The sequence below is a fragment of the Trichoplusia ni genome, chromosome 26 (assembly GCF_003590095.1).
Source record: "Trichoplusia ni isolate ovarian cell line Hi5 chromosome 26, tn1, whole genome shotgun sequence".
NCBI lineage: Eukaryota > Metazoa > Arthropoda > Insecta > Lepidoptera > Noctuidae > Trichoplusia > Trichoplusia ni.
In genome coordinates, this window is record NC_039503.1 from 3937522 (window position 1) to 3950712 (window position 13191).

Genomic DNA, 13191 nt, shown 5'->3' on the forward strand with positions numbered 1-13191 from the left:
ATGAATAGAACCCACGCACTTTGAAAAAGTCAGGGCCACTAAACCCTAGGCCAAATAGGCCTGTCATTTTGATCACAAACCCAGTTCATTTAAATCCAATATTTAGGTATTATATAATTAAATACTTCTCGCAAAGAGTGATAAGCACGGCCATTTATTCTGTGCCAAGCTTAATTTGTCTAAAATGTGTATGTATTTGGAAATATATAAAAAACTTTGTAAGTTTTCTGGTATCATACATCTTGACAGTAGTCAGAAGCTTGAAAGTCTGACAGCCAGTCTAACCAAGGGGTGTCGTGTTGCCCAGGTAACTGGGTTGAGGAGGTCAGATAGGCAGTCGCTCCTTGTACAACACTGGTACTCAGCTGAAACCGGTTAGATTGGAAGCCGACCCCAACATAGTTTTGAAAAGGCTAGGCCCATGCATGATGACTCATAATATAAATTTTGCGTAGTTCGAGACTAGATGGCGCTGTGTGTAAGAAGTTTTACCTGTAAATAATTTTAATTATTTCCCGCCAATGTCAAACATAGACAGTTTAAAAACATGCGCTTTAAAAAATAGAAGTCTAGATGTCTAGACATTAGACGTGTCGTTGTGTCATTGTAAAAGGATAAAAGTTGCTGATATTTTGAAAATAATAATTTGATTCTGCTTTCTTGCTGTAGGAGTAACAAATAATAATTATGGAGAAACTACCGCGACACACATTCCCTGAATGCGAGCATATACAAAGACAATCAGCTGATCAGTATGACTTGAGCCAAGGTACAAACGTCAAACAGATAATTCAAAATAACAGCTGATATTTATTCATATATCAATGGATTTCGACACCACACTCCATTCCTTTAGGCATTTTAAAAAAGGGTAAACAATCTTGGTGTCACCTTCTGTTTAAAAATTGGTTTAAATATGATTAAAAATCGAAAATACCTACCACTGAAATAAATAGCTTGTCGTGGGCTCCAATTTACAGCGCGCTGTAATTCGAAATGAAGAAATGATCGCGCTCGTCACACAAACATTTGTCCTCTGTGGGAACCGAACTCGTGACCCCTATTGCCCCGATTCTGCTATTTACAATGTCCGATGAATGAATGGTAATTGATAAAAAACTTAAATTCCTATTCTCTTCAGCATTTTGCCAACACAATAATTGGAAATTCATTGTACTGACCGTCAGTGTGCCGCCCCGTCCTGGATTTCCAATTATTGTTTTGGGAAAATGCTTAGAATAATAACAAATGAATCCCATTTCCATTCATTTATTGGCCATTGTAAATGTCAGAATTGGGGCCCAGAGAGTCCAGGTGCCTGGTACATGATTCAAATATTTGATAACGCTACACAAGGATTAAATTGCTTGGTGCTGGAATCGTTTATTAAAAAAACACGAAATAAAAAAAACGTGTACATATATTCCGGGAGGTTATTAAGCACTGCCTAAGACTTTTTAAGCGACTTTAAAAAAGGAGGTTCTCATTTTGACTGTTTGCGTGTATGTATGTCGATATCTTCTAATATATGAAATTCCCGTGTCACGATGTTAGTTACCGTACTCCTCCGAAACGGCTCGAGCGATTTTTACCAAATTTTATATGCATGTTCAGTAGGTCTGAGAATCTACCAACATCTATTTTTCATACCCCTAAGTGATAATGGTTGCTAACACAAAAAAAAAACTTGGACGTAATTGTTTGTTTTTATTGTTTGAATGATGTGGCATTGAAAATACATCAAAAAAAAATATTCAGCAAAACAATGTTTGCTGGGTCAGCTAGTGTTTTTATAACTTTTCTTTCATTATTTTCAGATGAAGCGCTAGAGTTAGCTCAAGCGCAGATGAGAGTGATCCCAATGTTTGAGCAGAACCTGTATGAGTATAAAATATTCAAGTATTACTCTTTAGCTCGAAACGATCTGCTTCGATGTCGCTGGGCTGCTTTCATAAACAGTTTGGAAGGGAGAGTTAAAACTCCTTTCGTATTTCCAAGTTATGAGTATGTTTATTTTAACTATAAGTGCTTGAACGATTACTTAAAGTCAAGATTTGCTTCAATGGATGATGATTATTTTTTCCTCTTCTCATTGAAATCCGGTTTTGGGTCTACCTCTACCACTTAAACGTCTACGTTCTGCTACGATAATCTGTGTAGCGCTAGACTTGCTACAATCACTGATAATCTAGCTCGTAGCCTTAATACCAACCATTTCTAAGTTCTGAAAGATACCTAAAATTCGAAGGTCGTGTACCCAAAAAAAAGCGACACCCGACTACTAAGAATCCGCTGTTAGTTTCCAGGCTGTATAATGTATAATGTTGGACAATATTCACACAACGCCATCTAGTCTCAAATTAAGCAGAGCTTGTGTTATGAGTACTAGACAACTGATAAACATACTTATATAGTTCTAAATAGATACATATTATAGATAATTTACACCCAGACACAGAACACAATACATATATATATATATATATATATATATGTATATAGTGAATAATTCCCAGATTTTTCCAATATTTACAATACAATTAAGATTATTCCAGCAAGTCCTACTCGCACATTTTTATCCCGTCTATTCAATCTATATCTTTATATTTCAGTAATCTACACTTCAACTGTCACAAAGTAAGATACGAGCCTAATGAAACGATTACCAATCGTCCGAATATTCGTCGCCATCTTACTTGTGGACCCGGCGTGGATATGTATGGACAGATACCAATAGCGGACGACATGCATTTACGTAAAAGTATCGAAGCAAAGCATGGGGAAGTTCTCAAAATCGGGAGAAAGCATTTGGTCCGCCATTAGATCATGCTTAACATGTAGAAAAATGTGCCACGGAACGCGGTTTGACATAAGTGGCTTATTCTCAAATGTTTTTGCTCAGGGGTCCTATTATGTAAAGTTGTTCTTTGGTGTTTAACCGCAAAGGTTACGTCCAGTTAATAGTTCAAGCGATTTTTAAGGGTACGCTGTTTTAACTATTAACACAGTTAATACGCATTCGTATCACCTTTAAACTTGCGGTTTGATTTGATGAGTTAGCGACCTGCCTGCCATACCTGTTTTAGATTGAACAGATAAACTGCGAACGCCAAGGTTTAGTCCGCATTTTTTTTTAATTATGTAATTATTCACTTGAGCGATGACTCTTCTGGGTGAACGTTTATGAAGTGTTGTTTTCGCATTGCACCAGAGTGATTTGTTTTAAAAAGTTAAATGATATGTCATTTAACTCTTAGGTCTCAGCCATATTGAAAACATTGTTTATTTTTAAGATTCATTTTGTACGTAATAAGTATAGAGAATACGATTTATTTTAAAAATGTTCACAAAATTGTAATTTTTATTTTTCGTTTAGTAACTTAATTATTTAATTATGGCTTCAGAATATGCAAACGAAGCTTATTGAAGTTACAAAACATAACCGATGAACTGTCAAAAATGTTTTTTTCGCAAAAATTGTTTTACAAAGCGATATTGGTTCCAGTTTATATGCGATTGTAAGACAAGTTGCTGTTCATTTACTTTTGTTTGAATATCTGGCAATTTATGTTTTTCTTTTCTTAAATATTTACGATGTATTTATTAATTATGTATTCAGGGATTAAATAAAGTTTAAGGAGAATCCTAAATTTAATTGAAATGTCAGCCTTTTATTTTAACGACACGAGAAAAGCGATCACATTGTATCGACGAAATGGAACGGTTGAGAAATGTGTTCGCTTTCTCCAAACAAATTTTAATAAATATTTATATTTTCTAATAATTATACTTACTTTAGTACATCTTTGTATTTTTGCATAGTATTTAATTTGTAAAAATATATTTTAATAATTTGTTATATTTCTGTTTTCTAAGGCTTTGACAACTTTGAGAAGGATATTTTAACTTAGATTGAATTTTATTTATATGTCTTGAATTAATTTATTCTTTGGTATTAATATTTTATTGAAATACTTTTAATAAAAATATAAACAAGTATTCATTGGTTTTATTAAGACGATTAAATATTTTAGTGACTATTTGCTAAGTTTTTATAAAGTTCAGACGCCGTTGTCAGTTAATAAGACGCTAGTGGGCCAAATATTCCCTTTTTTATACGCAAGCGACCTTAGGGCTTCAGTAATGGGCGTTTTCACATTTGAGGATTACTATAACTATAATCACTACTAGACGCTTTCACACTGTGTTGTTGTAGTCAACCAAAAAGTAATCTGTGTAGTCAGCGTTGTCGTCGACTGTCTTTCACATGTCGTGCCGATATCGGATGACGACACACGACACGTCACTTGCCCCCGCGCGTTGTCGTTACAAGCACTACTCACTAGTCTGTTACATATTGTTGTTATTTGTAGTCCGAGTTGACGATATCAGGGCCCCGATTAATGAATGGCAATCGGATTAAATTTGAAATTATTCCTATTCTCAGCATGTTTCGAACACAATAATTAAAAATTAAGTGTATTGACCGTGAGTGTTTCGCCCAATAACTGAAATTGAAATTATTCTGATGAAAAATGCTTAAAATAATACGAGTGGTGCCATTTTAATCCAATTGTCATTCAGTCATCGGCCATTGTAAATAGCAGAATTGGAGCATTGACAAATCGCTTAGAGTGGAGTTATTTTCAATCTGTAACAAAAACAAAATTCTAGATTTAACCATTTATCAACATGCAGATTCTTCATGAAGTTTAGTCTATGTGTATGAGAGATTGAGAAAACTATTTCGCAGTTACCTAACCGCAGTTACCAGAAATCATTGAATGGGAATCTTTAATTCTCGAGGAAAAATTGTAACCTGCTTTTTCAACTGAACAAGAAGACAACACAGCATAACTTAAAAAAAAAACATAATGTCATAAAAAGCTAGTATATTTTTGAAGATTTTTACTTTTTGTACCTAATTTTTGATTATTTATTGTGGTTTCACGTGAATTTTACCAATACAATGCCTGGGCGTCAGTATAAAGCGCCGGAATACCCGGGATGCGTACAGTTTAAGAAAGAAAGACCTAACTTTCCTATAACAGAAGGTATGTTTCAAATCAAATCAAATACCTTTATTAGTACAAAATATGCTACAAGAGCTGTAGGCAGTAGCAGTACCTACTGAATAGCAAATTTTTTTCGTACTCTATATTCGGGGTTTAAAGAGCACAGTAGGAATTATAAGTATTATATTTAAAAGTACAGGTAAAAGTCTTAGCACAGGTGCACATGTTGTCTACTAGGTTCTACTACACAGCTACCGTCAAGCTACCGTGCATTTTGCTATTAATGCACCGATCACATGTGCGCTTTGCTTCATCATCATCATCATCATCTCAGCCTATCGCCGTCCACTGCTGAACGTAGGCCTCCCCCAAAGAGCGCCAACCATCCCGGTCCTGGGCAGCCCGCATCCATCCGCTGCCAGCCACCTTCTTTGCTTGCTCATGCGGAAAATGTATAAAAAAATAGAAATCTCATTTTTAAGTCTCAAGTAGGTACTAAAAAAATAAAAGAAAAAGAATTAATGTTCCTCATCATGTTCTATGTTTAAAAAATCATCATTCCCCTGTCCTTATCCCAATTATTTTATTTGGGGTCGGCGCAACATGTCATCTTCTTCCATACCTTCCTATCGGCCGTCATCTCACAAGAAACACTCTTGGCGGCCATATCGTCTTTCACACAATCCATCCATCGTTTCTTTGGTCGTCCTCTTCCCCTATATCCATCCACATCCATGGTTAACGCCTTCCTTACCACATGATTTTCATTCCTCCGCATAACATGCCTATACCATGACAGCCGGTTACCACATAGTTTCTCTGTAATCGGTGCCACCTTCAAACTTAAAAAAATATTTTAAATAAATAGCTATTAGTATCTACTAATATTTATTTAGGTTTTTTAGAAGTAAGTACCTATGTATTCATTTTCAGTTTGTTTAAAAATAAAACAAAAAAAGTTCGCGTACCTAGTTGAAAGCAAGATGCCATCAATATATTTACGTTAATTTGAAATCTTTGGCATCCATTAGAGTTTTATCATCAGATATCTTTAACGAATAAAGATATACCTTCTATTCGTACATTTTCAGAAGTACTACATCAAATGACTCTAGACACCGAGATCCTGCCGCTATATGAGATGAAGATCGATGATTACCAACGCTTCCATCACGGCTCTCTGCGCACCAACAACATGCTATACTGTCGCTGGAAAGAATATCTCGCCAAGGTTTTCACGACCAAACGAGAGCCTTTCTTGTTCCCTTTGAATTCGTAAGTCTAGGGCACCTTTTTTTCATCATCATCATCATCATCTCAGCCTATAGCTGTCCATTGCTGGACATAGGCCTATGGACTGGACATACGTTCTCCAGCGCTACCGGATCTTTTTTTTAAAAGAGAATTATCAAATGTTACTTTTTTTTGAAGGAAATCCTCATGGACACCCGCTCCGTCGGGGGAGGAAATGGGTAGTGTCAGATTCTTACTGACTAAATCTGAACCGCCGCGCTACGTCATCCGCGTTTTTGTGTCGGTGTATGGCAATGCGTTGCAATCCTTCATACACATCAAATGTGCTCTCCTGGATTGAGCGGATTGAAGTGTCAGGGTTTTACTAACTAAATCCTTCCATGTTCCTTCCTTTGCACTTTCTGTACCTAGGCTACGGACCTTACCTTTTCGGACAGTCTCTCTTGGGTCACGGTAACCTTTTCGGACAATTAAACTGGATACTATAGGGCTTCTATCATAAGAATATTTATATAGTAAGTAAGGTAATGGAGTAGCACTTTTTGACGTCACAAAAACAACAAGTAGTCGGCAAATAGTCCCTTCTTCCCTCAGTACTCTAGTTTTTTATTTACACCTGCTCGCTCTCTGTAGTCTCTAAACATACATTGAGCTTTATCATCAAACTAGCTTTTCGCCCGCGGCTTCGCCCGCGTCTAGGTCGGTTATATCGCGTTTCCAAGAGAACTTCCATGTTCATTCTCAAGGTCAACTCTATCTCTGTACCAAATTTCATTAAAATCAGTTCAGTGGTTTAGACGTGAAAGCGTAACACACAGACAGAGTTCCTTCTGAATTTATATTATTAGTAGGGATGCTTAACCCTCATACCATAGACAGGTAAGTACTCAACTTATAAAACTACGACTTCACTATTATAAAAAAAATATCTTTACAATTCCAGAGACCTCCACTTCTATAATAATTTAGTATATTATAGACCTCAAGACACTGTTACTAACAAGACGGACATTCGAAGACATTTCTTCCAAGGTCCAAGGTATGACCATCTTGGACAAATACCACTTGTCCATGATCTGCGGTTTAGGAAACCCGATAATCCAGTTACGACGAAGGTGGAAAAGAAGGTTAATAAAAAGAGAAGGCAAAAGGCTAATAATTAAACTATTCTTAATGCTTTTGCGTTTTATCGATGATTTAGCCAATAGTATGCGTTAAAGGAACTATGCAGCAACGATTTCGATGTTAAAAATGTAATATTTTCACCTGTCATTATGCGCTATAAAATGAATTACATTTGAAAAGTTTTCATTTTTGACAGCGAAATCGCTCTCTTTCGCTTCGCTTTTGTTGCTTAACACTGATGTCGGTTGCCCTTTATTTTTAAACTATTTTTGGTCTAATCGAAAGTTTATTTCAAGCAAATAAAATGCCGGCCGATTTATCGTAATCGTCAAATAATACCTATATTTATCAGAGGAATTAATTAAAACCAAATCAATGAAATTCCTCTGATTAAAATATATTAACACGATAAAAACATGTTAAATGGCCTTATATGACATTTTATACACCATAGTTTTAACAGATAAAAACGCCATTAATATATTGCCGAGTTGCAGCAAAATTATGCTCAGAAACAAGTAAAAAAAACCTGTCGCCATTTAAAAAATATTACAAAATGGCCGCACCTATAAAAAATCATCTGTTTAAAAACTAAATGAAATGCACTCAATAAAGATAATTATACACTATGAACCGTTATTCTAGACCTATACAGTGAGACAGCATCTTTCCGGATCTGACGTCACGACCTCTCTTGTTTCCCCCTCCCGCTCGGCTCCGCCCGGCCGGGGGAGGGGGCGACGAGCTTGCCCGAACACTCAGGCGCGCTCTTCACATTGGCATCGTTTTTCGGTGCGATCACACCTCTTCTAGTGCGGGCAACAGCGCTGCTGTTTAGTGTAAAATTATTATTGCTTTAAATAAAAATACCTACATTTTTTCGTGGAAAAACTTTATTTTAAAATATCGGTAAGTGTTTAAAGTGCACGTGTTGAGGCGCATTTTGTTTGCGTAATGGAAAAATCCACGAAAGTGCCTGCCGAGGGTGATGGGAGTCGCCCGCCTCCCGCTGCGTCACCGCAGGCATCTTCTTCGTCGTCCTCGTCGTCGTCTAACAGCTCCGCCCCGGCATTTTGTCGGGTGTCAAAGATAAATATGTAAAGGAGGACTTGCAAAAAATCCCTCCAACACAAAATAACCTTTTTAATCCACAGGAATTAACCGCCTTTTTACAAAGGGCTGGTGGTACAAGTAAGTTGTTCTCTGCCCAGAAACGCTCTGCGGAAGAGCCTCATGCCATGTCTATGCGGAATAGACAGGATGGCCTGCCAGCTAAGCGACCACGTAAGCCATTTCTCGGTAACAATTCTGGGTTAGATCCCCAGCCATCCACGAGCTTTCAAGCGCCCCCCAAAAGTAGAGGCAGAATGTCGGGTAACAATAAATTCGGCACAAGGCAGAATGACAAAAAACGGTCCTCCGACAATCGTAAATCCGATCGATATCGTAAGTGACTATTCTCAAGAAACTTTGTTTTATGGCGGGCGGTTAAAAAATTACATTCAAATTTGGCAGAATTACGGTGCTCCAGAAAACATAATAAAAATGATATCTGGTTACCGAATTCCTTTTTTAAAAATACCCCCACTTCAAAGTCCAGACTTATTAACACATTTTCGAACTCCAACAAGCTTATTGATGTCAGAATAGATCGAGATTTTGAAACAACAAAAAATCTTGATTCAAATAGATCCATCTCCAAGTTATGTCTGTCCGATGTTTTTAGTACAAAAGTCAGATACCAGCAATCGCCCGATATTCAATTTAAAAAATCTAAATCGCTATATAATGCAAACAAAGTTTCATCTAATAAATATGTACCGTGTGCCGGATTTCTTGCAACCGAACGACTGGGCGATCAAAATAGACCTTTCCCAGGCCTATTTTCATCTAGCGATCGGCTGCAGTCATTACCCATTTCTGCGAGTATTATACGCAACAGAAAAGAAGTCGAGCCCGGAGCTCCTTCAGATCACTTGTTTGCCATTCGGGCTGTCATCGGCACCCAAGGCATTTGCGACAGGGACGAATTGGGTAGCAGACGTGCTGCGCGGGAGGGGCATGCGAGTAATCGTTTATTTGGACGATTATTTGATCGTGAACCAAGATCGATTAACCCTGATGGACCATGCTGCGGAAGCTATAAGGGTCCTAACAACTTTGGGGTGGATGATCAACTACCAAAAATCCACATTAATCCCTACCAAAGCCGTAGACTACCTCGGCATAAAATGGAATCTCGCCCTGAATTCCAAATATTTGCCCGAGGAAAAGGTTGGCAAAATCTCCAATATGATACGCCACATACTACAGGTAAATCAATGGAGTTTGCACGATGCTCAATGCTTGCTAGGCATGCTAAACTTTGCAGCCTTCGTTGTACCCAGAGGTCGGCTTCATTGCCGCCCATTACAAGTAGCTTGCAATCGGCTTCCAAAGCACCAAGCATACGTAAAACACCCACTCGAGTCGGAAGTGTCCACGACCTTAATGTGGTGGTTACGAGCTCTATCAACCGGAACAGCGATACATCCAGATCCTGTCTCACACTATGTAACGACAGACGCATCTGCCAGAGGCTGGGGTGCCATAGTAGACGACGCTTCTCTGAACGGATTATGGTCCCCGGAACAGAAGAAATGGCACAGCAATTTAAAGGAAATGTGGGCAGTTATACAAGCCTTAACCAATCGTCAGCAATCGCTACGTCATTCAACCGTGCTAGTCCAATCAGACAACAAGAGTGTGGTGAGTTACATGCGGAACGAGGGGGGTCTCCGATCACAGAACCTCTATCGGCTAACGTGCATGTTATTCGAGATTGCGGACGAGAACAAGATTCACCTGGTCTCTCAGTACCTGCCCGGTCAGGTAAACACAGACGCGGACATGCTGTCAAGGCTCAAATTACCCGGGGAGTGGACCTTAACGGAAGAAGCATGTCAAGAGGTATTTCGCAAGTTCGGAATGCCCGAAATCGACTTGTTCGCCTCGAAAACCGCGCACGTGCTTGCTCGCTACGTCTCACGAGATTGCAAAGACTCGAACGCAGAGTTTCACGACGCCTTCAGCAGAAGGTGGTCATACCGTCGAGCATGGGTATTCCCGCCACCACACCTAATTCCACGAATTCTGTCACACCTCAACCTGTGCAAGGGTCGCTACATCCTAATAGTACCGCGCTGGTCCAAAGTGTTTTGGCGGCCGGACCTGAAGAGGAGAGCGGTGAGCGCTCCATTACCCATATTCAATCTTCAGCAGCAGTTACTAGATACACGGACATATCTGCCTCCGGTTCACGTGGACCAGATGTATCTAGAGGCATGGCTAGTGAAGGGTGGTGTGCCGAATTAACTAATTGGTCTCAAAACGAAATAGACCTATTTAATTCTAGCTGGCGACCCTCTACGAAGAAAATGTATGCTGCTATTTGGAAAAAATGGTTAAAATGGTGTACTGATAATAATTTCAACCATACAAATCCATCTGGTGCCCAAGTCGCTAAGTACCTAGCATACTTGCACTTAACTCTTAAACTGTCTTACAAAACTATTTTAGTTTATAAATCAACAATTGTCACTTTGGCTTGTCCTAACGGACGAATCATAAGCAGTGATCCTATCGTTCAGAGAATGTTAAAAGCTATTTCACTTGCTAATGTTGATTCCAAACCTAGAAATTCTTTCATTTGGGATCCACGTATTGTGGTAGAATGGCTCAGCTGTAACCAGCCGCCTCATGCAAGTTTATTCCAAGTGTCTCGTCGCACAGCACTGATTTTGCTACTCGCTTCTAGTCGTAGAGTCCATGACCTGACACTGTTACGGGTTGATAGTGCTCATTTTGAAGACAATTCTAATCATATTATTCTACACCCAGCATTTGGCTCAAAGACAGATAGCTATACACACAGACAGTCATCATGGAAATTGCACACACATACAGATAAATCCATATGCCCTGTGTGGTGGATACGTAAGTTGATAGAAACATCTTCATCACGTAGAATTAACAATGACATTAATCATTTATTCATATCAACTCGTGGCAGAGTCAGGCCAGCCTCTCGAACAGTGATTGGGGGTTGGGTTAAAACTATTCTTAAGGAGGCAGGAATAAAGGCTACTCCTGGTAGTACTCGAAGTGCCGCAGCATCTCTTAATTGGCTTGAGTGCCACAATATTGACGAAATCATGGCAAAAGGGAACTGGCGTGTCCCCAATATATTTGCACGGTTCTATTCAGCTGAAATTAACACATCGCAAAGTTGTAACAATTTATCTCTGACATTTGAAGCCGTGTAGATTCTAAATAATATATGATTACCTACCTACTAATTAATGTAATTTCAGTTCAAAACGACATTGTTATATTAAGTTAAAATGATTTATTTAATCTATGATTTAAAGCTAATCATGAGTGAATATCAAGACTTATGTAGGTGTAAGTTCTTATTACTATAGTACCTATTTGTTTTGGTTGATTAAAATAAACATCTTTTTCTTTACATAATTATACATTTTGTTTAATATAGATACTCCTAGGTACTTATATTGAACCAAATTATTTAGATACCTAAGTTATTTATTTTTCACACATTGGCATATACTTAGCTTGCCACCAGGCGATAATAAACACATCTCACTGTATAGGTCTAGAATAACGGTTCATAGTGTATAATATAATGTTTTACCTGAAAATAAAACAGTTATTATATACGTAACCTTATTCTAGACCTATATTTTTAATCCTGCCTGGTGGACTCATACCTGATCCACCGGAAGTGAGATACAATGTGAAGAGCGCGCCTGAGTGTTCGGGCAAGCTCGTCGCCCCCTCCCCCGGCCGGGCGGAGCCGAGCGGGAGGGGGAAACAAGAGAGGTCGTGACGTCAGATCCGGAAAGATGCTGTCTCACTGTATAGGTCTAGAATAAGGTTACGTATATAATAACTGTTTTGTTTTCAGGTAAAACATTATATTATTTTTATTTATTGAGTTAATTTATGTTTGAATCGATGCAAATATGGTGCTAAAAATAATATTAATATATATAACCTACTAGGTACTTGATCTCAAACCAAATCAAAGATTTATTATAATTAAGCTAAATTATAATGGCGCCCTTTATCGAACATTTTATTTAAGGTTTTATGTATTTTATTGTACTTTTTAAATGTTTTAATTTGTAGATTTTATTCGTATATTTCTGTTTTTGTTTATTTTTATCTTTGTTTGTGCAATAAAAATAAACTTTTATTTTCTTGGTCGTTTTCGTACATTTCCATTTTTGGGTGATGCAATTCATTTCATTTCATCCCAAAAAACTTCCATATATCTTTATCCCTATCCCAACCAATATTGTGTATTTTTTGGTTTCAGCGAGCTTTATTTGAATTTCATAATATTAATGTATAGTATTCAAATATGAAGAATATTATACTACTAGTTGTTGCCCGCGACTTCGTCCGCGTGGTTAGAAGATATAAATTAGGAATTTTTGAACGGAAGCCCTCGAAGATGAATAATTTTTCCCGTTTTTTCTATTGTATCTTCACTCCTATTAGTCGCAGCGTGACGTTATATAGCCTATAGCCTTCCTCGATGAATGGTCTATTCAACACAAAAAGATTTTTTTAATTTGAACCAGTAGTTCCTGAGATTAGCGCGTTCAAACAAACAAACAAACTCTTCAGCTTTATATATTAGTATAGAAGTATAGATTTCATTTCATTTCTGCGGGGTAGGCTAAGTAACTTACAAATAAAACAACGACGATATTAATTCAATTAATATTTT

General features: G+C 37.8%; 3 protein-coding genes across 3 annotated transcripts; all 3 read left to right on the forward strand.

Annotated features, from left to right (window-relative positions):
- Positions 1 to 523: 523 nt before the first annotated feature.
- LOC113505457 lies at positions 524 to 3795 on the forward strand. Its single transcript, XM_026888150.1, has 3 exons — positions 524 to 769; positions 1818 to 2004; positions 2613 to 3795. Exons 1-3 carry the CDS (start codon positions 688 to 690, stop codon positions 2821 to 2823), a joined length of 480 nt encoding a protein of 159 aa, XP_026743951.1. The 5' UTR covers positions 524 to 687; the 3' UTR covers positions 2824 to 3795.
- A 1092-nt stretch (positions 3796 to 4887) lies between these two features.
- LOC113505456 lies at positions 4888 to 7756 on the forward strand. Its single transcript, XM_026888149.1, has 3 exons — positions 4888 to 5054; positions 6107 to 6290; positions 7213 to 7756. Exons 1-3 carry the CDS (start codon positions 4970 to 4972, stop codon positions 7430 to 7432), a joined length of 489 nt encoding a protein of 162 aa, XP_026743950.1. The 5' UTR covers positions 4888 to 4969; the 3' UTR covers positions 7433 to 7756.
- A 2128-nt stretch (positions 7757 to 9884) lies between these two features.
- LOC113505721 lies at positions 9885 to 10748 on the forward strand. The gene has a single exon (XM_026888531.1). It carries the CDS (start codon positions 9885 to 9887, stop codon positions 10746 to 10748), a length of 864 nt encoding a protein of 287 aa, XP_026744332.1.
- The last annotated feature ends 2443 nt before the right edge of the window (positions 10749 to 13191 follow it).